This window comes from Pseudophryne corroboree, chromosome 6 (assembly GCF_028390025.1).
Source record: "Pseudophryne corroboree isolate aPseCor3 chromosome 6, aPseCor3.hap2, whole genome shotgun sequence".
NCBI lineage: Eukaryota > Metazoa > Chordata > Amphibia > Anura > Myobatrachidae > Pseudophryne > Pseudophryne corroboree.
The window spans coordinates 499,649,601-499,675,741 of record NC_086449.1 but is presented as its reverse complement, the minus strand read 5'-3'; the positions used below and the strand labels follow the sequence as shown (position 1 = coordinate 499,675,741).

The 26,141-nt window shown below is 47.3% G+C and overlaps 1 protein-coding gene across 3 annotated transcripts in view; it reads right to left on the bottom strand.

The window, feature by feature from the left end:
* Nucleotides 1–1,784: 1,784 nt before the first annotated feature.
* The window catches only part of LOC134932710 (mitochondrial inner membrane protease ATP23 homolog), an 81,792-nt gene continuing 57,435 nt past the window's right edge, over nt 1,785–26,141 (bottom strand). For all 3 annotated transcript variants that reach the window (XM_063927363.1, XM_063927362.1, XM_063927364.1), the window contains one exon: nt 1,785–2,846. In XM_063927363.1, the coding sequence (XP_063783433.1) occupies nt 2,646–2,846 (201 nt within the window). In that variant the 3' untranslated portion in view covers nt 1,785–2,645. The remainder of the gene's footprint in view (nt 2,847–26,141) is intronic.

Sequence of the window (26,141 nt, the reverse complement as noted above, 5' to 3'; positions counted from 1 at the left end):
CAGTGGTGCCTAAACCTTAACCTTTCCCCAGTTCCCCTGAGGGCAGCAGTTGAACGTCCCGTGGTCCAGTGTTCCCCAGCCTTGCTAAAAGAGAAAAGAGGATGCTTGGTCACTTGCCATTTAATCCTTTTCTCTGAAGCAGGATGGGGAGTACTGCGTTCCCTCCCTCACGCCGAGTCGTCCAATGTTTTGGTTCTTGAAAGTCTTTTACCTGCTGGTTTGTTTTCTACTCTAACAGTTTCACTAGATTACTGCTACTCCTTCACAGACTCTTAAAAAGAAGTACTGGAGTTCTGGGGTTGCGGGGGGGGGGGGGGGGGGGGGAGAGCTTACTTTTTAAAGCTATAGTTTAATTTAAGTGCCAGCTCCAGCCCCAGCCCCGACCCCGACCTACAATCCCATGGTCCAGTTTTCCCCAGCCTGCTTTAGAGAAAAGGATTCATCAGTAAAATGACCAAAAATCCTCTTTTTTCTTAAATGCTTCTGTTCTTGCAAAAATATCTGATGGTAACTTTACTAGAACAGGTTGGAATAATTTGTTTAACTTGTCTGTGAATGTTTTTAAAATGTGTCGGTAATGAATACACCTTGGAAAAACAGGCAGAGCACACAAAGGGGTATATTCAATTAGCAGCGATAACGGACTTTTCGCGTGAAAAGTCCGGTTTTCGCACAAAAAAACAGACTTTTCCCGCGAAACGCTATTACAGCCTATTCAATTTTCCTGGAAAATTTATCGGTGATCATTTTTTCACTAATTTCACTTCACCTATTCTGAAGCAGGTGAAAAGTCACTATTTTAAGGTAAAAATGTTTGGATATGGTACAGAACTCCTGGGACACCCCCCTTAGTGACTAATTAGGCACGTTGAGGTTTTTAATTATTTTTAATTGGCCAATAATGACATGTCATTTTTGGGGTAAAAAAGTACAAAGTGATGGAAATTGGGGTTCAAGGTATGGGACAGGTATATTGGGGTGCTTTATAAGTGGGACAGGTGTTTTTAGGCTTGCAGATGGGAGTAGTAATCGGTCTGTTTCCACTTTTTTTTTTAAAGTACCCTAAAATGACCCAAATATATACTTATACCCATTTTCATGTACCCCAAATTTACTGAGAGCATTTATTTTGCTCAAAAAAACTTGCTTTCTATAATTTTTTTGCATTTTTAAAAAAATGCATGTAACAGCCATTACACACAATTTAAGTCCCCCAAAACGCTCTAATGTGATCTCTAACACACTTCTCTTCTGATATGTTAGTTTAGCATTTTTTGGGGTACAGGCTGATTTCCCCATTTTCACCTGCACTTTTCACTGCAAGAATTTTCACGTGAAACCCGTTTGGAATTAAATAGGTCGAAAAATTGCCGCGAATTTGCGGATAATTGAATACCCTAGAAACTATTTTATGAGCCCCTACCATTGTATTTCCCTAGTGTGCCCTTCATCAGCCCTACACTATAGATATGTATTTATTTCTTAGTTATAAATTAATAAAACAAAAAATAACTATAACAGCAGAAAAAATAAGTGTCATGCTCCAGTGAAGACCTTTATAGGAGTGATCCTGCTAGCTGTTCACTGCCATTTTCAATACCTATGAGATATATACTGTATCCACTCACAACTGTTTGGTTCCAGGAGAAGCTTACTTGATTTAATAAACTACAAAAATGGTCCTGTCACTCTTTACCATATATAATACGGGTGCTCCTCAGGTAACGCCAAGAACCATGGATTAATATTTACTTACAATAAGAAGTCTCAAATTTACATCTCTATAGATTTACCAAATTTTGAACACATTTATTTATATTTACAACCGTGAAAATCAGAAACTCCCATGCGAAGAACGGGTAGAACAGCTAGTACTTTGTATAAAACTTTATGGCATCCAAAGCATTCAAGATTTCTATTTGCTATTATATTGTATTACTTTTATATACATTTTACATGCTTTCCTTTTTCTTGACGTGTAAAAATGCTAGAATGTGAGAAGAAAAATGTGGGAAAAAAGTTTATTTCAAATATTATTTATGTAATATATTGAAGCATAAAAAATAAAATAAAGTTTTCAGATCAAAATATTACTTAAATATATAAAAATATTTAGATCACAGGTAATAAATTCATAAACATAGAAATAGTCTATAAGTCAAAGCTTAAGGGCCGCATTCTATTAGCTGCGTTAAGTTACCGCAGCTAAAAAATTCCCCTGGGGCTATCCAATTAGCCCCGTAAACCGGCACTTATCGGGGATTCTGCTTTGCGTGCCTTAGGAGCAGAATACACTATTAAACAGCCCCAGGAGACCAGATATCGGACACAAACACACGGGTCCACATTGTTATCACGGATCCCATGTCTTGTCGGCTGATAACGGGTGAGTTACCACATATTAAAAATGGTCTGTAATTGGATAGCCCAATAGCGTTATCGGCTTAAAAAACCCTTTAATACGGTGCGGTAACTCACCGCACCTGATAGGATACCGCCCTAAGAGTCCAAAATAAATATGGAGGCTTTGCTGTATTGCAAACAAACAAGAATATCTCTTTAAAATATGCATAGTTGATTAACAATTACAAAGGTGTAAAAAAATAAAGAAAAATCTGGATGAAGGCTAACCAATATTTTGTTTTTCAAACATTGGCATATCGTCCCCGGTTTTTAAAATCCCTATATGCCATGTCTACATCAATTTTACAGTGAGGGATTCGACCAAATGGTTCATGATCATTAAAACAGGAATCAAAAACGTCTTCCACAGCTTGTACTGCTCTCTCCCGACTGATTTGTCTTACAGCCAATATAGAGCGAAGGGCTCGGTCTCTCACACATGCCTGTTATATTAGAAATTAAACATTAGGTTAGTTTCTGTAACAAATAGTAGGTGTTCACAAGTCAAATAAACCTTTGTATTTGTTTAAAAGCTATATTTTTTAAATATCTTGCGATGCAAAATAAAAATAAAATACATATAAATGACAATCAACATGAAAGCCTAGTAAATATCATTCAGCAGATAAAACAAATGGAAAGTTATACACTTTAAAACAGGGGTGGCCAGACTTTTGCATTTGGCGATCTATTCTGAAAGCGGAACAGCTTTCGTGATCTACCTAGGAGGGACAATAGCGCACGACATAGATGTGTGCTCAAAAAGAGGGTGTGATCTGTCTCACCTGAAAACACAAATTGGCCCCACACAGGTAAAAACCTCAAACACATTGGCCCCCTCACAGAAGTAAACACACATTGACCACCACCCAGGTGTAAAAAAAATTGGCCCCTACACAGTAGTAAAAGGAGATTTATGGTAGACTTACTTAAATCTCTTTCTGCGAGGTACACTGGGTTCCACAGGGAATACATTGGGATGTAAAGTTGGATCTTGATCCAGAGGCACCAACAGGCTAAAGCCTTGACTGTTCCCAGGATGCATTGCATGACCTCCTCTATAACCCCGTCTCCGGACACTGGAGCTCAGTTTTGTTAACCAGTCCAATGCAGTAGCACAGGCATTCCCAACCACGGTCCTCAAGGCACACCAACAGTGCAGGTTTTAGTGATATCCAGGCTGCAGCACAGATGGTTAAATCACAATAGCTCAGCTACTAATTAAGTCACCTGTGCTGAAGGCTGGATATCACTAAAACCTGCACTGTTGGTGTGCCTTGAGGACCGTGGTTGGGAATGCCTGCAGTAGCAGGTAAAAGAAAAGGCAGAAGTTAGTCACACAGAACCACATTCTCATGACAGCAGCTAATGCCTGTGGAACCCACTGTACCCCGCAGAAAGAGATTTAACTATGGTAAGTCTACCATAAATCTCCTTTTCTGCAGCGGGGTACACTGTTTTCCACAGGGAATACATTGGGGATGTCGTAAAGCAGTTCCTCATGAGAGGGGACGCACTGTAGCGGGTACAAGTACCCGGCGTCCAAAGGAAGCATCCTGGGAGGCGGAAGTATCGAAGGCATAAAACCTAATAAACGTGTTCACGGAGGACAACGTAGCCGCCTTGCACAATTGTTCAGCGGACGCACCTTGGCAGGCCGCCCAAGAAGGTCCAACAGACCGAGTAGAATGGGCTTTGATAGCAACAGGAGCTGGAAGACCAGCCTGTGCATAAGCTTGTGCAATTACCATTCTAAGCCATCTGGCCAAGGTTTGGTCATTCGCAGGCCAGCCACTTTTGTGAAAAACAAAAAGGTTATCGGACCTCCTGAGAGAGGCAGTCCTCTCCACATAAATATGGAGAGCCTGTACCACATCCAAAGACCGCTCTTTGGAGGCAAACCAGAAGAGATAAAAGCCAGAACCATGATCTCTTGGTTAAGGTGAAAAGATGACACCACCTTAGGCATATAACCATCCTGGTCACGGCGAAAGATCAGAAAGGGCGGACGACAGGACAAAGCTCCTAAGTCCGACACCCTCCTAGAAGAGCCAATAGCCAGTAGAAACACAACCTTAAGCGTAAGATAGTTAAGGTCCACAGACTCGAGAGGTTCAAATGGAGACTCTTGGAGGGCATTCAAGACAACAGACAGATCCCATGGAGCCACAGGAGGGACATAGGGAGGCTGAAACCATAAAACGCATTGAGTGAAAGTATGAACGTGGGGAATAGACGCAATCTTCCTCTGAAACCACACCGACAAGGCAGAAATATGAACCTTGAGGGAGGCCAGACGAAGGCCTAAGTCTAGGCCTTGTTGCAGAACAGCCAAAAGTCTGGAAGTTCTGAAATTATATGCATCGTAATTCTTAGCAGCACACCAGGTTAAGTAAGAATTTCAGACCCTGTAATAAATCCGTGCAGAAGCCGGTTTGCGATCCATCAACATAGTTTGGATAACCGCCTCGGAGAAACCTTTGGTCCTCAGAAGTGAAGCTTCAATAGCCACGCCGTCAAAGCCAGTCTGGCCAGGTCCAGGTAGACACAAGGGCCCTGAATGAGGAGGTCTGGGCGTTGAGGAAGTAGAAGAGGAAGCTCAATCAATAGACCCTGCAGGTCTGAGAACCAATGTTCAAATGGCAGAGCCTGGAATTGATAATGTAGGTTGCCAATAGCAAACCGCAGATATTGCTGATGCGATATGGCAATAGGTATATGCAGGTAAGTATCCTGTATGTCCAGGGATACCATATAGTCTTCGGGTTCCATGGACAGTACAATAGAGCGCAGAGTTTCCATACGGAATTTGGACACTCACAAATTTGTTCAATGATTTGAGGTTGAGTATAGGCTAGAAGGACCCATTGCGTTGGAGTGACTAAAAGTAGTATTCCTCCTTCTTGTGTAGCACCCTGGGCAGGAGTGACACTGGAGGGAACACACATGGCAGCCGAAAGTTCCATGAAATTGCTAGGGCGTCCACGAATGATGCTTGAGGATCCCTTGTCCTTGATCCGAAGACCGGAACCTTGTGATTGTGTCGAGACGCCATCAGGTCTACATGGCGTTGTCTGATTGTACTTGAACAGGCCTGTTCTGTATCAGAGCGTCACACTGAACACTGCCTGCAATTCTAGAATGTTTATCGGGAGGAGAGATTCCTCCTTGGTCCACAGACACTGGAGAGAGTGTTGCTCTAAAACCACGCCCCAACCCCACAGACTGGCATCCGTTGTCAGTAGGACCCAGTTGGAGATCCAGAAGTGACGGTCCCTGCTCAACCGTTGGTCCTGTAGCCACCAGCTCAGTGACAGACGAACCTCCAGAGTCAAGGAGATCATTTGAGACCTGAGCCGATGGGGCAGGCTGCCTCACTTGGCAAGGATTAACCGCTGCAAAGGGCAGGAATGAAATTGAGCATACTCTACCATGTCGAAAGCCGATGCCATGATGCCTAGCACTGGCATCGCTGAGTGTATCGACAGTCTTGGGCGAGAAAGGAAGTATCTGATCCTGTCCTGAAGTTTTAGGACTTTCTCTGGAGACAGAAACAGTCTTAGGCTGTGTGTGTCCAGCAGTGCTCCCAGGTGTACCATGCTCCGAGTGAGGACTTTTTTCAGTTGATGAACCACCCGTGGGCTTGTAGGAATTGAACCGTCAGTTCCAGATGACTGAGGAGAACATCTTGGGAGTTCGCCAGGATCAGCAAGTCGTCCAGATACGGCAGGATCCTGATTCCCTGACAGCGGAGAAGGGCCGCCATCACGGCCATGACCTTGGTGAAGATCCGAGGGACCGTGGCCAGGGTTTCGGGACTAAAAACAGGGTCGAATAATATCCCCTGCCGCTCTGGGACAGAGGTACTGCACTACCACTCCTGTGCCCAGGAGGGATCGCACAACCAGGGGTAGAGCTTGCGCTTTCAACGGATCCGAAGGAATAACGGTCGTGCAGAACTGGCGAGGGGAACGTCTCTCGAAAGAGACAGTGTACCCATGAGAGACAACTTCCCGCACCCAGGCGTCTGAAGTGGTCCTTAACCAGACTTGGGCAAAATGCAGAAGTCGGCCTCCCACCCTGGAATCCTTCTGTGGAGGCCCGGCCCGTCATGCAGCAGGCTTGTCTTGTTTGGAAGCAAAAAAATGGTGAACTGCTCAATCAGATAGTGATGTCACTCAGGTGCTAAAAGGGAGGGGTAATTCTGTGAAGGAAAAAACAATGGTTCCCTAATGCACACTGAGTGAGTGTGCATTAGGGAACCATTGTTTTTTCCTTGTTTGGAAGCAGGCTGACTGGCAGCCCAGGATTGTTTAGGTTTGTGCTTAGTGGTTTTGGAAGCACAAGCCTGTCTCAGGTATGCCTGACCCTTTGCTTTCCCTCGAGATCGAAAGGAATGAAAAGTGGTACTCTTTGTGTTCGGTGCAGAAGGACTGGTACTTGGGAGAAACGCAGTCTTAGCAGTCGCCAAGTCAGTCACAATCTTGTTCAGATTCTCCCCAAATAGGGTGTCTCCCTTAAAAGGGAGCACCTCCAAGGTCTTTTTGGAGTCCAGGTCCACCTTTCAGGACCTCAACAACAGAATTCGGTGAGCCAGTATAGACGTAGTAGACGCCTTGGCTGCCATTACACCTGCCTCAGAGGACGCCTCCAGAATATAGTGGGAGGCGGTGGTAATAGGAGACCGATATTGTCTGGCAGTGTCAGACAATAGGATAGCGTGCTAGCATCTTTTTAGACAGGGATAATTTCTTTCCTGGAGAAGACCAGAATTCCTGACGTATGTCGATTAAATGGTCAGAATGTGGTAAGACTACTTTAGTAACCTTCTGACCTTTGAACTTATCAGGTTTCTTAGAGCAGTAGTGGGATCTACCTCATAATCTATTTGTAGAATCAGCTTAATAGCATCCACTAGGTCAGGAACATCAACCTGAGTTGTAGTTTCCTCGTCAGAAGCAAACGTATCAGTGTCTGACGGATCAGTATATTCCCTATCCTCACCAGAAGAATTATCTGAAACATTAGTGGATTGTGAGGAGGAAGCGGCCTGCTTAGATGACCCCTTGACTCCAAAGGGACGTGGGGTAGACTTTTGTCTCACCAAAGATTGATTTAATTGTTGTATCTGGGTAGTGTCCGCCCAGGGTGGATTAACTACAGGGACAATATGTGGCTGCAATGGTACAGGAGTACCCACAGGGGGCGTAAGACGTGTCATAAGTGTATTCAGCATAATTGAGAATGCTGCCCAAGGTGGTTCTTGATTGGCCACAGGGGCTGCGGGCTGACTGGGAAATGTATGCCACCCATCTGTTAAAACTTCCCCCTCAGGTAAATCCTTGGTGCAAGCACTGATTGATGCAGAAGCATCCGCGGATTACCCGCCCTGTGTGGCAGACATTATAGGGAATGTAGCCATAGAGATTAACAGTACAATATAGCCAGACAAATACAATACCTGCAAATATTTATGTGACAGTAAATACAGGACACAAACAGAGAATTAAACCAGTATGAGGTGACTGAAATACACAGTAAAACACACAAAACAGTATATACTGTGTAGCACTATATAAGATACCCTGACGCACCTAGCCCCCCAGGGTATAGAATACAGTGATCGCAATAAGTGTGATAAACGAGAATGAAATCCACACAGCAGTTACAGGCACCCCCAGTCACAGGTACAATGCAGAAATTAATTCAGACAAACAATAAAACTGCACTGGACTAGTAAAACTACACACACACATAATAATAATAATAATAATAATATTTTGGTACTTACCGATAAATCCTTTTCTCCTAGTCCGTAAAGGATGCTGGGGACTCCAAAAGGACCATGGGGTATAGACGGGATCCGCAGGAGCTTGGGCACACTAAAAAGACTTAATCTGGGTGTGAACTGGCTCCTCCCTCTATGCCCCTCCTCCAGACCCCAGTTATAAGAACTGTGCCCAGGAGAGACGGACATTTCAAGGAAAGATTTTTGTTTAAACTAAGGGCTACAAAACTACCAGCCCACACCACACACATACCGTACAACCGGAGTAACTTTAAACCAGATAACAGTATGCATTAACACCAGCAACAAGCTGCAATAAACAATACACAACCCGTGTATAAACCAATTTAACCAGCAAGAAAAACACTGCAAGTAATAGTCCGCATCGGGACGGGCGCCCAGCATCCTCTACGGACTAGGAGAAAAGGATTTATCGGTAAGTACCAAAATCCTATTTTCTCTAACGTCCTAGAGGATGCTGGGGACTTCAAAAGGACCATGGGGATTATACCAAAGCTCCAGAATGGGTGGGAGAGTGCGGACGACTCTACAGCACCGACTGAGCAAACGCCAGGTCCTCATCGGCCAGGCTATCAAACTTACAGAACTTAGCAAATGTGTTAGACCCCGACCAAGTAGCCGCTCGGCAAAGTTGTAACGCCGAAACGCCTCGGGCAGCCGCCCAAGATGAGCCCACCTTCCTGGTAGAATGGGCTTTTACTGACTTCGGCACCGGTAGTCCGACCGAAGAGTGAGCCTGCTGGATCGTACTACAAATCCAGCGTGCAATAGTCTGTTTTGAAGCGGGATGACCAATCTTGTTGGCAGCATACAAGACAAACAACACCTCAGTCTTCCTAGCAACAGCTGTCCTAGAAACGTAGATCTTCAACGCTCTTACAACATCCAGAGATTTTGGAATTGCCACCGCTTTCGTAGCCACCGGAACCACAATAGGTTGGTTAATGTGAAATGAAGAAACCACCTTCGGTAGAAATTGTTGACGAGTCCTCAATTCTGCCCTATCCGAATGAAAAATTAAGTACGGGCTCTTATGAGATAAAGCTGCCAACTCTGACACCCGCCTGGCAGATGCCAGTGCCAAAAGCATAACCACCTTCCAAGTGAGAAACTTCAACTCAACCTTACTCAAAGGTTCAAACCAGGAAGACATGAGAAACCGTAAGACCACATCAAGGTCCCAAGGGGCTACAGGAGGTACAAACGGAGGATTGATATGCATTACTCCTTTCACAAAGGTCTGAACCTCTGGGAGGGCAGCTAATTCTTTTTGAAAGAAAATAGACAAAGCCGAAATCTGCACTTTGATGGAACCCAATTTCAGGCCTGCATCTACGCCCGCCTGTAAAAAGTGGAGAAAGCGACCCAAGTGAAAATCTTCCGCAGGAGCCATTTTAGACTCACACCAGGAAACATACTTCCTCCAAATACGGTGATAATGTTTCGCCGTAACCTCCTTCCTAGCCCTTAATGAGAGTTGGAATGACCTCCCTGGGAATACCCTTACGAGCTAAGATCTGGCGCTCAACCTCCATGCCGTCAAACGCAGCCGCGGTAAGTCTGGAAACACGCATGGACCCTGCAACAACAGATTGTCTCTTAGAGGAAGCGGCCAAGGATCTTCCACCAGTAAGTCCTGAAGATCCGGGTACCAGGCCCTTCTTGGCCAGTCTGGGACGACGAGAATCGCCTGAACCCTTGCATGGCGAATGATCCCCAGTACCTTTGGAATGAGAGGGAACACATACACCGACTGGAACACCCACGGAGACACCAGGGCGTCCACTGCACTGGCTTGGGGGTCCCTTGACCTGGAACAATACCTCGGGAGCTTCTTGTTGAGACGAGACGCCATCATGTCGATCAACGGAATTCCCCAGCGTTCTGTCACCTCTGCAAATACCTCTTGGTGAAGAGCCCACTCTCCCGGATGTAGATCGTGTCTGCTGAGGAAATCTGCTTCCCAGTTGTCCACCCCCGGTAGGAAAACCGCTGACAGTGCGCTCACGTGTTGTTCCGCCCAGCGAAGGATTTTTGTGGCCTCCGCCATTGCCGCTCTGCTCCTTGTTCCGCCTTGACGGTTTATATGTGCCACCGCTGTGATGTTGTCTGACTGTACCAGGACAGGACGACCCTGAAGAAGGCTTCTTGCTTGTAGCAGGCCATTGTAAATGGCTCTTAACTCGAGAATATTTATGTGGAGACAGGCTTCCTGGAGCGACCATTTTCCCTGGAAGTTTCTTCCTTGGGTGACTGCGCCCCAGCCTCGGAGACTTGCATCTGTTGTCAGAAGTACCCAATCCTGGATACCGAATCAGCGTCCCCCTAGGAGGTGATGACCTTGTAGCCACCACAGGAGAGAAATTCTGGCTCTGGGAGATCAACTTATCTTCCGGTGAATGTGCAAGTGAGACCCGGACCATTTGCTCAGCAAGTCCCACTGAAACACCCGGGCGTGAAACCTGCCAAATGGTATGGCTTCGTACGCCGCAACCATCTTCCCCAGAACCCGAGTACAATGATGGATCGACACACTCGTCGGCCTCAGAAGTTCCCTGACCATCGTCTGCAGTTCCAGAGCCTTTTCTTCTGGAAGAAACACCTTCTGTAAATCTGTGTCCAGAATCATGCCCAGAAAAGGAAGCCGAGTGGTCGGAATCAACTGGGATTTTGGCAAATTGAGCACCCAACCGTGCTGTCGCAGAACCGACAGTGACAACTCTACACTTCTCAGCAACCGTTCCCTTGGACCTCGCCTTTATCAGGAGATCGTCCAAGTACGGGATAATTGAAACCCCTTGTTTGCGAAGAAGAACCATCATTTCCGCCATGACTTTGGTGAAAATCCTCGGAGCCGTGGAAAGCCCAAACGGCAACGTCTGAAATTGGTAATGAGAATCCTGTATCGCAAACCTGAGAAAAGCCTGATGAGGATATATCGGCACATGTAAGTAGGCATCCTTTATGTCGACTGACGCCATAAAATCCCCCCCCCCCCTCCAGGCTGGCAATCACAGCTCGAAGGGATTCCATCTTGAACTTGAACACTTTCAAGTATGGATTGAGGGATTTTAGATTTAGAATTGGTCTGACCGAACTGTCCGGTTTCAGCACCACAAAGATGCTCGAGTAGAACCCCTCCCCCCGCTGGGACGAGGGAACGGGAATAATGACCCTCTGTAGACACAATTTTTGAATTGCTGCTAGCACCACCTCCCTGTCCGGAAGAACTACTGGTAATGCCGAAATGAAGAACCGGTGAGGGGGCATCTCCTGAAACTCCAGTTTGTATCCTTGAGACACGATCTCTAACACCCAAGGATCCAGGTCTGATTGAATCCAGACCTGACTGAATATCCGAAGACGGCCCCCTACCGGTCCGGACTCCCCCAGGGAAGCCCCAGCGTCATGTGGTGGACTTGGTAGCAGCAGGGGAGGACTTTTGGTCCTGTGCGCCTGAGCCTGCAGGAGGTTTCCTTCCCTTTCCCTTTGAAGCGAGGAAGGACAAACCTTTTCCACGCCTGTATTTATTGCGACGAAAGGACTGCATTTGCTGATGTGGTGCCTTTTTCTGTTGTGTGGGCACATAAGGAAGAAAAGAGGACTTACCCGCAGTCGCGGTCGAGACCAGGTCCGCCAAGCCGTCCCCAAACAAGACAGTACCTTTGAAGGGTGGTGCTTCCATAGACCTCTTGGAGTCGGCATCAGCGTTCCATTGATGGATCCACAGGGCCCTCCTGGCAGATATCGACATGGCATTGGTTCGCCGCGTCCTTTAGGTAATCTGCAGCGTCCTTAATATAACCGAGAGTTAAAAGGACATTATCTTTGTCAAGGGTATCCATATCACTAGCTAAATTCTCAGCCCATTTAGCAATAGCACTACTCACCCATACCGACGCCACAGCGGGTCTGAGCAAAGCCCCCGAATTAGCGAAAATGGACTTCAGACACGTCTCCAACTTGCGATCCGCCGGATCTTTGAGAGCTGCCGTGTCAGGAGACGGATGTGCCACCTTCTTAGACAAACGGGATAGAGCTTTATCCACATTTGGAGATGTCTCTCATTTTTCCCTGTCATCAGAGGGGAACGGATACGCCATGTAAATCCTCTTGGGAATCTGCCATTTCTTATCCGGCGACTCCCAAGCCTTTTCACAAAGAGTATTCATTTCATGAGAGGGGGGAAACTTCACCTCAGGTTTTTTCTCCTTGAACAAGCAAATCCTTGTTTCCTGTACTGCAGGTTCATCAGAAATGTGTAAATCATCTTTTATAGCCACAATCATGTACTGAATACTCTTAACTAACCGTGGATGTAAAACTGCCACAGTGAAATCGACCTCGGAATCAGAGTCCGTGTCGGTATCAGTATCTACCACTTGAGTAAATGGCCTCTTATGGGACCCGGATGGGGTCTGTACCTGAGACAAAGCCTCTTCCATGGACTTTTTTCACACCTGCGTCTGTGACTCAGACTTATCTAACCTCTTTGATAAGGAAGCTACATTGGAATTTATCGTATTGAGCAGTGCTAGCAAATCAGGTGTCGGCTGCGTCGACAGTCCCAATTCTAGCCCCGCATCCACACTCCCAATAACCTCTGGTGAATAACATTCAGCCTCAGACATGCCGACACGTAGTACCGACACACCCCAACACACAGAACTTCCCAGTTAGGTGACAGGCCCACAATGAAGCCCAGAGAGAGGACACAGAGGGAGTATGCCAGCTCACACCCCAGCGCCCATATATAGACACAAACGATATATGTACCCAGCGCTGCCTTTGTTAAATTCAAGCACCACACTGCGGCTCCCCTTTGGAAATGCCCCCCGTTACTTTGTAGAGAAGCGTGGAGGTCCCGGCAGCGTCTATCCCTCAGCCGCGTGTAGGGAGAAAATGGCGCCCGTGAGCTGCGAGACGAAGCTCCGCCCCTTCCCGGCGGGCTTCGGCCTGCCAATTTCAAAATTGAAAGAAAATGCCGACGGGGGTCTGTAAAGGGTGCCGAGGCACCTACAATCTCTTTATGCCGCCCTCAACTCCAGTAACATGCCGCCCAGGGCGCCTCCCCCCAGCGACCTGCACCCAGTGAAATACCGTTGGTGATGTGTGTGGGAGCATGGAGCACAGCGTTGCCGCTGTGCTGTACTTTTACTGAAGTCTTCTGCCGTTCTGAAGTCTTCTTTTCTTCTCATACTCACCCGACTTCTGACTTCTGTGAGGGGGCGATGGCGTGGCTCCAGGAACAAGCAGCTAGGCGCACCAAGTGATCGAACCCTCTGGAGCTAATGGTGTCCAGTAGCCGAGAAGCAGAGCCCTTAAACTAAGAAGAAGTAGGTCTGCTTCTCTCCCCTCACTCCCACGCTGCAGGGAGCCTGTAGCCAGCAGGTCTCCCTGAAAATAAAAACCTAACAAAAGTCTTTTTCTAGAGAAACTCAGTAGAGCTCCCCTAGTGTGCATCCAGTCACTCCTGGGCACAAAGTCTAACTGGGGTCTGGAGGAGGGGCATAGAGGGAGGAGCCAGTTCACACCCAGATTAAGTCTTTTTAGTGTGCCCAAGCTCCTGCGGATCCCGTCTATACCCCATGGTCCTTTTGGAGTCTGCAGCATCCTCTAGGACGTAAGAGAAATAATATATATATATATATATATATATATATATATATATATATATATATATATATACACATATACACACACACACACACACACATGTATATACATACATACATACATACATACATACATACATAGACACACATATATACATACACACAATGCCCAGTAGATACTGGATGTATATCTCAGAATACTTGTACTTAATATTCAGGCAGAAGTACACTTGTTCTTAACGAACACTGTCTAAAATGACATGTAGAATACTTAAGTGACTGTAAATGCACAGCGCTGATGAGGCAGGCGGATTTACAGAGGAATCATAGCCCTGCAGTCCCGGAGATCAGCCGCAGCTACTTGTGTAAAGATGGCGCCCAGATCTCTGTCAGGGAGTGAGGGAGAGTGAGAAGCAGCTCCAAAGCGGGAACACCAGCAGTAGGTGGCGCCCGAAGCTGGGGGAGGGGCTACAGGTCAAGCACCTATGCTGGTCCTCACCACTGGGTACTGTGGAGCCTTGTTAAAAGGATTTTTGTGAAATCCAACCTGTGCTCCCTGCCCTGGTGGATATAGTGGGGTCCCTGTACAGCCACAGTGTACATGCCAGCGTCGCGGTCAGTCTCCTAAAACCGCGACCGGAACGCGATTTTAGCGGGTCCCACCTGGGGGACACTCTTACCTCCTCCCGAAGAAGCAGCCATGCAATCCTGGAGAGCGCCAGCGGCGTGTGCCTGGAAACCGGAGCGCCTCCGCCGCAAGTACCCGGGAGCTCGGCCAGCGGGAATATGCGGAGCTGCTGGGGAGGTATTGGAGCTGCAGCAGAGAATGTCACTAGGATATAAAAGTGCTGCAGCCCTTGAAGAATTTTCTTAACAAAAGCTCTTTTCAGGGCTGCACCAACTTACAAACTGAGCTCCAATGCCCGGAGGCGGGGTTATAGAGGAGGCCATGCAATGCATCCTGGGAACAGTCAAAGCTTTAGCCTGTTGGTGCCTCTGGATCAAGATCCAACTCTACACCCCAATGTATTCCCTGTGGAACACAGTGTACCCCGATGCAGAAAAACACATTAGCCCACACACAGCAGTAAAAATACATTGCTCTTTACACGTAAAAAAATAAAAATAAAAATTCCCCCTACAAACAAAAAAAATACATATTAAATTGTCTCAGCCCTTGCTCCTCCTCCCTTTCTCCATATAATACTTCAATAACAAATACTACCTACCGAGCAGGCAGCCAGGTAGAACAGCAGCTCCCCATGACAGAACGCCACGCAGTCAGTCAATGGAAGAGAAGCAGAGGCAGTGGGCTCCTCACAGCACGCGGGTGACATGATGTCAACGGTCCGCTGCTCTAATGGGAGCTGGTTACATTTAGTTAAGTTGGTCGCGATCTACTGGCAGATGCTCTGCGAGCTACCGGTAGATCGCAATGTACCTTTTGGCCACCCCTGCTTTAAAATATGAGGGACTCAAAGAAATTGGTGCTATTGGAAAATCACCAAGGAATTTATCTATTAAGCAGTGCTTTTACAACCTGATTATTTCCATCCATTTTGCTGTAAGATTAAACACAGCAATAAGCAGCGTTATTGGTTCATAGCTACTTATTATTTTGTAAACTCCAAAAATTAAAGACAGAATCCGATTGCTTGCTAGTGACAAAATTTCCTATGCACCACTATTTACACACATAGGGGGATATTAAATTAGCCACAGTAATTTACTGAGGCTAATTGACCCCACAGGTACATTTATTGTACCAGATGCTGGAAGTCATCTGGGATTTTTACCCATGTGCCTTAGGCATGCAAAATAAAATCCCTGATAAACAGCACTATCAGACCTGTTTTTTCGTCAAAACACATAGGATCTGGGATAAGTTCCCGGACCTATGTATTTTTGCTAGAGAGTAAAACTTGTTTGGGGCGAAATAAAAAATTGGATTTTAATACCTACCAGTAAATCCTTTTCTTGTAGTCCATAAGGGATATTGGGGGAAACTAGTACGATGGGGTACAGACGGTGTCCAAAGGAGCCAGTGCACTTTCAATTTTTTCAACTGGGAGTGCTGGCTCCTCCCCACTATGCCACCTCCCACAGGCAGTTATAGGAGAAAAGAGAAAGGACATATATGAGAGAAGGAACATGATAACAAAAATGGTGGCGAGAGTCACGCACCAGCACACCACTAACATACAACAACCAGCAATGTCTGGTAAAAACAGCAACACCTGAACAGGTAACTATAGAACAAGAAACTGCAGAAAAGTCAACGCACAGAGGCGGGCGCCCAATATCCCTTATGGACTACGAGAAAAGGATTTACCGGTATGTATTAAAATCCTATTTTCTCTAGCATCCATAAGGGATATTGGGGGAAACTAGTACGATGGGGACGTCCCAAAGCTTCCAAAATGGACGGGAACGCGCGGAGACTGCTGCAGCAACACCTGGCCAAACTGGATATCCTCTTTAGCCAGGGTATCAAATTTGTAGAACTTCACAAAGGTGTTCTTTCCCGACCAGGTAGCAGCTCGGCATAGTTGCAAGGCCGAGACTCCAAGGGCAGCCGCCGAGGAAGAGCCCACTGATCTTGTAGAGTAGGCCTTCGGAGACTTAGGAACAGGTAAGGCTGCAGACACATAGGCCTGTTTGATAGTAAGCCTAATCCAACGAGCAATGGACTGCTTTGAAGCAGGGCAACCCTTTTTCTGCACATCATAGAGCACGAACAAGGAATCCATTTTTCTGACCCGAACTGTGAGCTTGACATAGATCTTCAAAGCACGCACAGCATCCAATGCCTCCGGAGGAGCAGAAGTATCAGAACTGGACGGAACCACAATAGGTTGCTCGAGATGAAACACAGAGACAACCTTCGGCAAGAACTGCTTTCTAGTCCGGAGCTCCGCTCTGTCCACATAAAAGACCAAGTACGCATTTTACACGATAAGGCCCTCCAATTCTGAAACATGTAGAGCAGAAGCCTGGGCCAGTAACATTACAGTCTTCCATGTGAGGTACTTGTCTTCTACCGTCATCAGAGGTTCAAACCAGGAGGACTGTAGAAATCCCAACAAACATCCAAATCCAAGGGTGCCGTAAGCGTCACAAAAGGAGGTTGTTTGTGGAGTACCCCTTGCAAGAAGGTCTGAACTTCAGCCAACACTATCAATTTCTTCTGGAAGAATATGGAAAGGGCTGAAATCTGGACCTTAATGGATCCCGGACGTAAGCCCTTATCCACACCAGCCTGCAGGAAAAGCCCCAAGTGAAACTCTGCAGGCGGATACATTCCTCGCACCAAGAAATATATCTCCTCCAGATATGCTGATAGTGTTTTGACGTCACAGGTTTCCTAGCCTGAACCATGGTAGCAATAACCTTCGTGGAAAGGCCCTTGTGAGCTAGGATGTTCCGCTCAACCTCCATGCCATCAAACGAAGTCGCCGTAAGTCCGGGTAGACGAACGGTCCTTGTTGAAGAAGAGAAGAGAAGCCATCATGTCTATTTATGGGCAACCCCACCGGTTGATGATCTGTTGGAACGACTCAGGAAGTCCGCCTCCCAGTTGTCCACACTCATAATGAAGATTGCTGACATTGCTGTTGAATTTCGTTCCGCCCAGAGGAGTATCTTTGACACCTTTCGCATGCAGGCTCTGCTTTTTGTCCCTCCTTGACGATTGATATATTCCACAGCCGTTGCGTTGTCCGACTGTACCTGGATCGCGTGATCCTTGAACAGAGGAGAGGCCTGAAGCAGAGAATTGTAGATCACCCGAAGTTCCAGAATGTTGATCGGAAGGAGGGCCTCGTGGGCTGACCACCTGCCCTGGAACTGCGCCCCTTGGGTGACAGCTCCCCATCCCCGTAGACTTGCATCCGTCATGAAGAGGGTCCAATCTTGCTGAATCCCGAAACTCCAGCCTTCTAAGAGATTGGAGGACAGTAGCCACCACAGGAGGGAATTCCTGACTTGAGGTAACAGCTGAGTCATCCGGTGCATCTAGAGATGCGAACCGGACCACTTGCTCAGGAGATCCAATTGAAATGTTCTGGCATACTGGATCGCCTCGCATGAGGCAACCATTTTTCCTAGCAATCTTATGCAGAGATGGATGGACCCTCGAGGAGGCCAGAGCACCATGCGGACTATCTCCTGAAGTGTTTTCGCCTTGTCCTCTGGTAGAAACACCTTCTGGGCCACAGTATCCAGCAACATCCCCAGGAACAGGAGCCTCTGAGTTGGCTCCAGGTGGGACTGCAAGTTGAGGATCCACCCATGGTCTGATAGAAGATGGATGGTGCGGTCAATATGGAGCAACAAAAGCTCCCTGGATCGTGTTTTTATTAGAAGATCATCCAGATAAGGGATCACACTGACCCCCTGGACCCGGAGTTGGAACATCCTCTCCGCCATCACCTTCGTGAATACCCTCGGGGCTGTGGACAGCCGAAGGGTAGCGCCTGGAACTGGAAGTGATTGCGCAGTAGGGCAAACTGTATACACCTGATGAGGCGGCCAAATCGGAATATGGAGATAGGCGTCCTTGATATCCAAGGAGACCATAAATTCTCGTTCTTCCAGGCCCGCAATCACTGCTCGCAGGGATTCCATTCTGAACTTGGACACCTTCAAGTAAGAATTCAAAGATTTGAGATTCAAAATGGGTCTGACTGAACCGTCCGGTTTTGGTAGCACAAACAGGTTTGAGTAAAACCCTGTGCCGTGCTGCGGTAGTGGTACTGGAACAATGACGTGGGATTGAACCAACTTTTGGATTGCCTGTTGTAACGTAACTTGCATATCCTCCAAAGCTGGAAAGCTTGATTTGAAAAATCGTTGAGGGGGAGTACTGTCGAACTTCAGCCTGTAGACCTGAGAAACGAGATCTCTGACCCAGGCATCCTGGCAGGAAGTCTACCAGACACGGATGAAGTGACGCAGTCGAGCTCCCACCTCGAGATCCCCTCGGGGTGGGTGGGCACCATCATGCTGAGGCCTTAGTGGACGCAGAACCGGTGGACTGTTCCTGAGAACTGTTGTTTGCAGGTTTTCTGGACTTACCTTTGATGCCTCGAGCCGCATTGGAGGCACCTCAGGCCTTAGATCGAAATCTGTGAGACCGAAAGGACTGGACAGGCGGCCCCGGATAGGAGCGTCTCGCCGGCGCAGGCCCCAGAGGGGAGAAACATGGATTTCCCAGCCGTAACTTTGGAAATCCAGGTATCCAATTCGACCCCAAAAAGCCATTCCCCAGAGGGGAGGGATTCCACACTACGTTTGGATTCTGCGTCCGCAATCCACTGACGCAACCACAAGGCCCTGCACGCAGACACTGCCATGGCAGAAGTCCGAGCATTAATGTTCATCTCCTTGAGCGAATCACAGAGGACACGTGTAGTGTCCTGAATGTGCTTCAGGAGGGTTATCATAGTAACTAAGGTCATATCCCCCGAGAGGCCCCCCTGAATCTGAGTGGCCCAAGAATGAATAGCATGGGTCATCGAGCAACCAGCAATGACCGGTCTTTGTGATATATACCGGCTGCTGTGTATATAGATTTTAAGGTAGTCTATCTTCCTATCCCAAGGATCCTTCATGGTAAAGGAGCCCGGTGCTGGCAGCACTGCCTTTTTAGACATGCGAGAGACTGAGACATCCAGCCCAGGGGGTTCCTCCCAAAATTTTCTACCTTCAGGAGCAAATGGGAGAGTGCGCAAAAACTTTTTGGGCACTTGGAATTTTTTGTCTGGATTTTTCCAGGCCTGTTTGAATAAGTCATCTAACATTAGGCTTGTTTTGTACAAAGAAAAACGGGATCCAGGTCATCCCCATCATCCTGTATATCATCTGAATCAGATAGAATAGCAAATAAACCATGCTTCTGAGAACCTGCATATGAGAGGGGGAGGGGGGGGGGGCTGTGCATCTGCCCTAGCAGCTAAATCTCCAACAGCTTGTTGTAGTAGCTGCGTTTTCTGCACATTAGCAGTGAGCTAGACATATCTGACATCATAGTTTCAGAGACCCTAACTAGTGGGGCTCTGGACACTTTTCCCAGGCCCTTCACGGATTTGTGAAGATTGACTGCATTGTTCACAGGAAACAGAGTCATTATATAAGGGAGAGAATCTAGTGTGACATACACTGCACAGCTTGTGTTTACCCATGTTTCACAGTAAGCACAATAACACACACAGACAGTTATAATGCAAGACTGCCCTACTATATGAGAGAGAGAGAGAGAGAGAGAGAGAGAGAGAGAGAGAGAGAGAGAGAGAGAGAGAGAGAGAGAGAGAGAGAGAGAGGACACCAGCACACCCTGAGCTGCGCCAGCCCCAGTGAGGCTGTCAGCTCCCTGTAATACAGTAAACACGAACAATTATTGTCCTAGACAGGATCTGGATAGTGTTACCAGGCAGCTCTGCCCCTTTGCTAGATTCCAGCATGCCTGAGGATCAGGAAGCGCTGTGTGTGCTATCTGTGCTGCAGTAAGCAAAGGAAGGCACCAAAATGCCTCATGTCCCGCTCTGAGGTAGCTTCGCCCCCTCCTATGGTGCCGGAGTTACATACATTTATTATACTGGCAAAAGTCTCCTTTTGAGCTTAAAACATCACACAAGTGCTAGTCAAGCCCTGTTGTGCCAGTTCTACACGGGGAATCTTAGCGGGACCCCCCTGGGAGGGTCACGTACGCTGCACCCGTGGTCAGCCACACTTTGAAACGGGGGACCGCCCTAGCTGGGCCCCCGGTTTGTACTCACCACCGATTTCACCTTCAGGCAGCATTAGGGATGTGCGGTGTGCACAGTGCCATGCTGAACAACCACCCCTCAGGACGGTGGTCTTGCAGCGGGGAAGCGGCTCTGCACCTCGTAAGGCCGGTGACAGTTTCTCCCCCCTCCCCCCCCCCCCCCCCCCCATAGAGGGGAGGAGCCAGCACACCCAGTTGAAGAAATTTAAAGTGCACTGGCTCCTTTGGACGCCGTCTACACCCCATCGTACTAGTTTCCCCCAATATCCCTTATGGACGCTAGAGAAATGGGAAATAATTGGATAGGGAGGAAAAAAACAAAAACAAACCATCACCCTTTTATATATGACAGCGTTTCCCAAACTATGCCATTACAGTCCAGATTTTATCCATGGTTGAGTGCAGAAGACAGAGAAATCAAATTGACTGATTTACTAATTAATTCACCTGTGCTCAAGTACTGATATCTCTTGCAGTACTGTGCATCTCCGTCGTTTATACACATACTCCTACTTAAAGTGTGCAGGTTCATAGCCCTCCTTCCAAAACGATTCTAGATACTATTGCAGGCTAAATGCATTTAACCCCCCCACCCAAATCTTTTCATTTTAAAGAAAGTGAACCTTAACAATGCAGTCCTCAATTTGCAGGACTAATGCCATATTTACATCTTACTAAATTTTACAGCGAAAAAAAAAAAAAGGCTATCAAGGGTTTTGTTTTTTGTTTTAATTCAATTAATGGTTTAATGATTTCCCGGCTGTGAAAAAATAAGAATTTACTTACCGATAATTCTATTTCTCGGAGTCCGTAGTGGATGCTGGGGTTCCTGAAAGGACCATGGGGAATAGCGGCTCCGCAGGAGACAGGGCACAAAAAGTAAAGCTTTAGGATCAGGTGGTGTGCACTGGCTCCTCCCCCTATGACCCTCCTCCAAGCCTCAGTTAGGTACTGTGCCCGGACGAGCGTACACAATAAGGAAGGATTTATGAATCCCGGGTAAGACTCATACCAGCCACACCAATCACACTGTACAACCTGTGATCTGAACCCAGTTAACAGTATGATAACAGCGGAGCCTCTGAAAAGATGGCTCACAACAATAATAACCCGATTTTTGTAACTATGTACAAGTAATGCAGATAATCCGCACTTGGGATGGGCGCCCAGCATCCACTACGGACTCCGAGAAATAGAATTATCGGTAAGTAAATTCTTATTTTCTCTATCGTCCTAGTGGATGCTGGGGTTCCTGAAAGGACCATGGGGATTATACCAAAGCTCCCAAACGGGCGGGAGAGTGCGGATGACTCTGCAGCACCGAATGAGAGAACTCCAGGTCCTCCTTAGCCAGGGTATCAATTTTGTAGGATTTTACAAACGTGTTTGCCCCTGACTAAATAGCCGCTCGGCAAAGTTGTAAAGCCGAGACCCCTCGGGCAGCCGCCCAAGATGAGCCCACCTTCCTTGTGGAATGGGCATTTACATATTTTGGCTGTGGCAGGCCTGCCACAGAATGTGCAAGCTGAATTGTATTACACATCCAACTAGCAAAAGTCTGCTTAAAAGCAAGAGCACCCAGTTTGTTGGGTGCATACAGGATAACAGCAAGTCAGTTTTCCTGACTCCAGCCGTCCTGGAACCTATATTTTCAGGGCCCTGACCACATCTAGCAACTTGGAGTCCTCCAAGTCCCTAGTAGGCGCAAGACACCACAATAAGCTGGTTCAGGTGAAACACTGACACCACCTTAGGGAGAGAACTGGGGACGAGTCCGCAGCTCTGCCCTGTCCGAATGGACAAACAGATATGGGCTTTTTTGAGAAAAAAACCACCAATTTTACACTCGCCTGGTCCAGGCCAGGTCCAAGAGCATGTTCACTTTTCATGTGAGATGCTTCAAATCCACAGATTTGACTGGTTTTAAACCAATGTGTTTTGAGGAATCCCAGAACTACGTTGAGATCCCACAGTGCCACTGGAGGCACAAAAGGGGGTTGTATATGCAATACTCCCTTGACAAACTTCTGGACTTCAGGAACTGAAGCCACTTCTTTCTGGAAGAAAAATCGACAGGGCCGAAATTTGAACCTTAATGGACCCCAATTTGAGGCCCATAGACACTCCTGTTTGCAAGAAATGCAGGAATCGACCGAGTTGAAATTTCTTCATGGGGCCTTCCTGGCCTCACACCACGCAACATATTTTCGCCACATGTGGTGATAATGTTGTGCGGTCACCTCCTTTCTGGCTTTGACCAGGGTAGGAATGACCTCTTCCTGAATGCCTTTTCCCTTAGGATCCGGCGTTCCACCGCCATGCCGTCAAACGCAGCTGCGGTAAGTCTTGGAACAGACATGGTACTTGCTGAAACAAGTCCCTTCTTAGCGGCAGAGGCCATAAGTCCTCTGTGAGCATCTCTTGAAGTTCCGGGTACCAAGTCCTTCTTGGCCAATCCGGAGCCATGAGTATAGTTCTTACTCCTCTGCGTCTTATAATTCTCAGTACCTTAGGTATGAAAAGCAGAGGATGGAACACATACACCGACTGGTACACCCACGGTGTTACCAGAACGTCCACAGCTATTGCCTGAGGGTCTCTTAACCTGGCGCAATACCTGTCCCGTTTTTTGTTCAGACGGGACGCCATCATGTCCACCTTTGGTAATTCCCAACGGTTTACAATTATGTGGAAAACTTCCCCATGAAGTTCCCACTCTGCCGGGTGGAGGTCGTGCCTACTGAGGAAGTCTGCTTCCCAGTTTCCATTCCCGGAATGAAACACTGCTGACAGTGCTATCACATGATTTTCCGCCCAGCGAAAAGTCCTTGCAGTTTTTGCCACTGCCCTCCTGCTTCTTGTGCCGCCCTGTCTATTTACGTGGGCGACTGCCGTGATGTTTTATCCCACTGGATCAATACCGGCTGACCTTGAAGCAGAGGTCTTGCTAAGCTTAGAGCATTATAAATTTACCCTTAGCTATATTTATGTGGAGAAAAAACTCCAGACTTGATCACACTCCCTGGAAATTTTTTCCTTGTGTGACTGCTCCCCAGCCTCTCGGGCTGGCCTCCGTGGTCACCAACATCCAAAACTGAACGCCGAATCTGCGGCCCTCTAGAAGATGAGCACTCTGTAACCACCACAGGAGAGACACCCTTGTCCTTGGATATAGGGTTATCCGCTGATGCATCTGAAGATGCGATCCGGACCATTTGTCCAGCAGATCCCACTGAAAAGTTCTTGCATGAAATCTGCCGACTGGAATTGCTTCGAAGGAAGTCACCATTTTTTTTACCATGGCCCTCGTGCAATGATGCACTGATTTTAGGAGGTTCCTGACTAGCTCGGATAACTCCCTGGCTTTCTCTTCCGGGAGAAACACCTTTTTCTGGACTGTGTCCAGAATCATCCCTAAGCACAGGAGACTTGTTGTCGGGATCAGCTGCGATTTTGGAATCTTTAGAATCCACCCCTGCTGTTGTAACAGTATCCGAGATAGTGCTACTCCGACCTCCAACTGTTCCCTGGACTTTGCCCTTATCAGGAGATCGTCCAAGTAAGGGATAATTAAGACGCCTTTTCTTCGAAGAAGAATCATCATTTCGGCCATTACCTTGGTAAAGACCCGGGGTGCCGTAGACAATCCAAACGGCAGCGTCTGCAACTGATAGTGACAGTTCTGTACCACGAACCTGAGGTACCCTTAGTGATAAGGGCAAATTTGGGACATGGAGGTAAGCATCCCTGATGTCTCGGGACACCAGATAGTCCCCTTCTTCCCGGTTCGTTATCACTGCTCTGAGTGACTCCATCTTGATTTGAACCTTTGTAAGTGTTCAAATTTTTTTAGATTTAGAATAGGTCTCACCTAGCCTTCTGGCTTCAGTACCACAATATAGTGTGGAATAATACCCCTTTTCTTGTTGTAGGAGGGGTAATTTAATTATCACCTGCTGGGAATACAGCTCGTGAATTTTTTCCCATACTGCCTCCTTGTCGGAGGGAGACCTTGGTAAAGCAGCCTTCAGGAGCCTGCGCAGGGGAAACGTCTCGACATTCCAAACTGTACCCCTGGGATACTACTTGTAGGATCCAGGGGTCCTGTACGGTCTCAGCGTCATGCTGAGAGCTTGTCAGAAGGGTTGGAACGCTTCTGTTCCTGGGAATGGGCTGCCTGCTGCAGTCTTCTTCCCTTTCCTCTATCCCTGGGCAGATATGACTCTTATATGGACGAAAGGACTGAAGCTGAAAAGACTGTCTTTTTCTGCAGAGATGTGACTTAGGGTAAAAACGGTGGATTTTCCAGCAGTTGCCGTGGCCACCAGGTCCGATGGACCGACCCCAAATAACTCCTCTTCCTTTATACGGCAATACACCTTTGTGCCGTTTGGAATCTGCATCACCTGACCACTGTCGTGTCCATAAACATCTTCTGGCAGATATGGACATCGCACTTACTCTTGATGCCAGAGTGCAAATATCCCTCTGTGCATCTCGCATATATAGAAATACATCCTTTAAATGCTCTATAGTCAATAAAATACTGTCCCTGTCAAGGGTATCAATATTTTTAGTCAGGGAATCCGACCAAGCCACCCCAGCTCTGCACATCCAGGCTGAGGCGATCGCTGGTCGCAGTATAACACCAGTATGTGTGTATATACTTTTTATGATATTTTTCCAGCCTCCTGTCAGCTGGCTCCTTGAGGACGGCCCTATCTATAGACGGTACCGCCACTTGTTCTGATAAGCGTGTGAGCGCCTTATCCACCCTAAGGGGTGTTTCCCAACGCGCCCTAACTTCTGGCGGGAAAGGGTATACCGCCCATATTTTCTATCGGGGGGAACCCACGCATCATCACACACTTCATTTAATTTATCCGATTCAGGAAAAACTACGGTAGTTTTTTCACATCCCACATAATACCCTCTTTTGTGGTACTTGTAGTATCAGAAATATGTAACACCTCCTTCATTGCCCTTAACGTGTGGCCCTAATAAGGAATACGTTTGTTTATTCACCGTCGACACTGGATTCAGTGTCCCTGTCTGTGTCTGTGTCGACCGACTAAAGTAAACGGGCGTTTTAAAACCCCTGACGGTGTTTTTGAGACGTCTGGACCGGTACTAATTGTTTGTCGGCCGTCTCATGTCGTCAACCGACCTTGGCGCGTGTTGACATTATCACGTAATTCCCTAAATAAGCCATCCATTCCGGTGTCGACTCCCTAGAGAGTGACATCACCATTACAGGCAATTGCTCCGCCTCCTCACCAACATCGTCCTCATACATGTCGACACACACGTACCGACACACAGCACACACACAGGGAATGCTCTGATAGAGGACAGGACCTACTAGCCCTTTGGAGAGACAGAGGGAGAGTTTGCCAGCACACACCAAAAACGCTATAATTATATAGGGACAACCTTATATAAGTGTTTTCCCTTATAGCATCTTTTTTATTTATTTCTAACGCCAAATTAGTGCCCCCCCTCTCTGTTTTAACCCTGTTTCTGTAGTGCAGTGCAGGGGAGAGCCTGG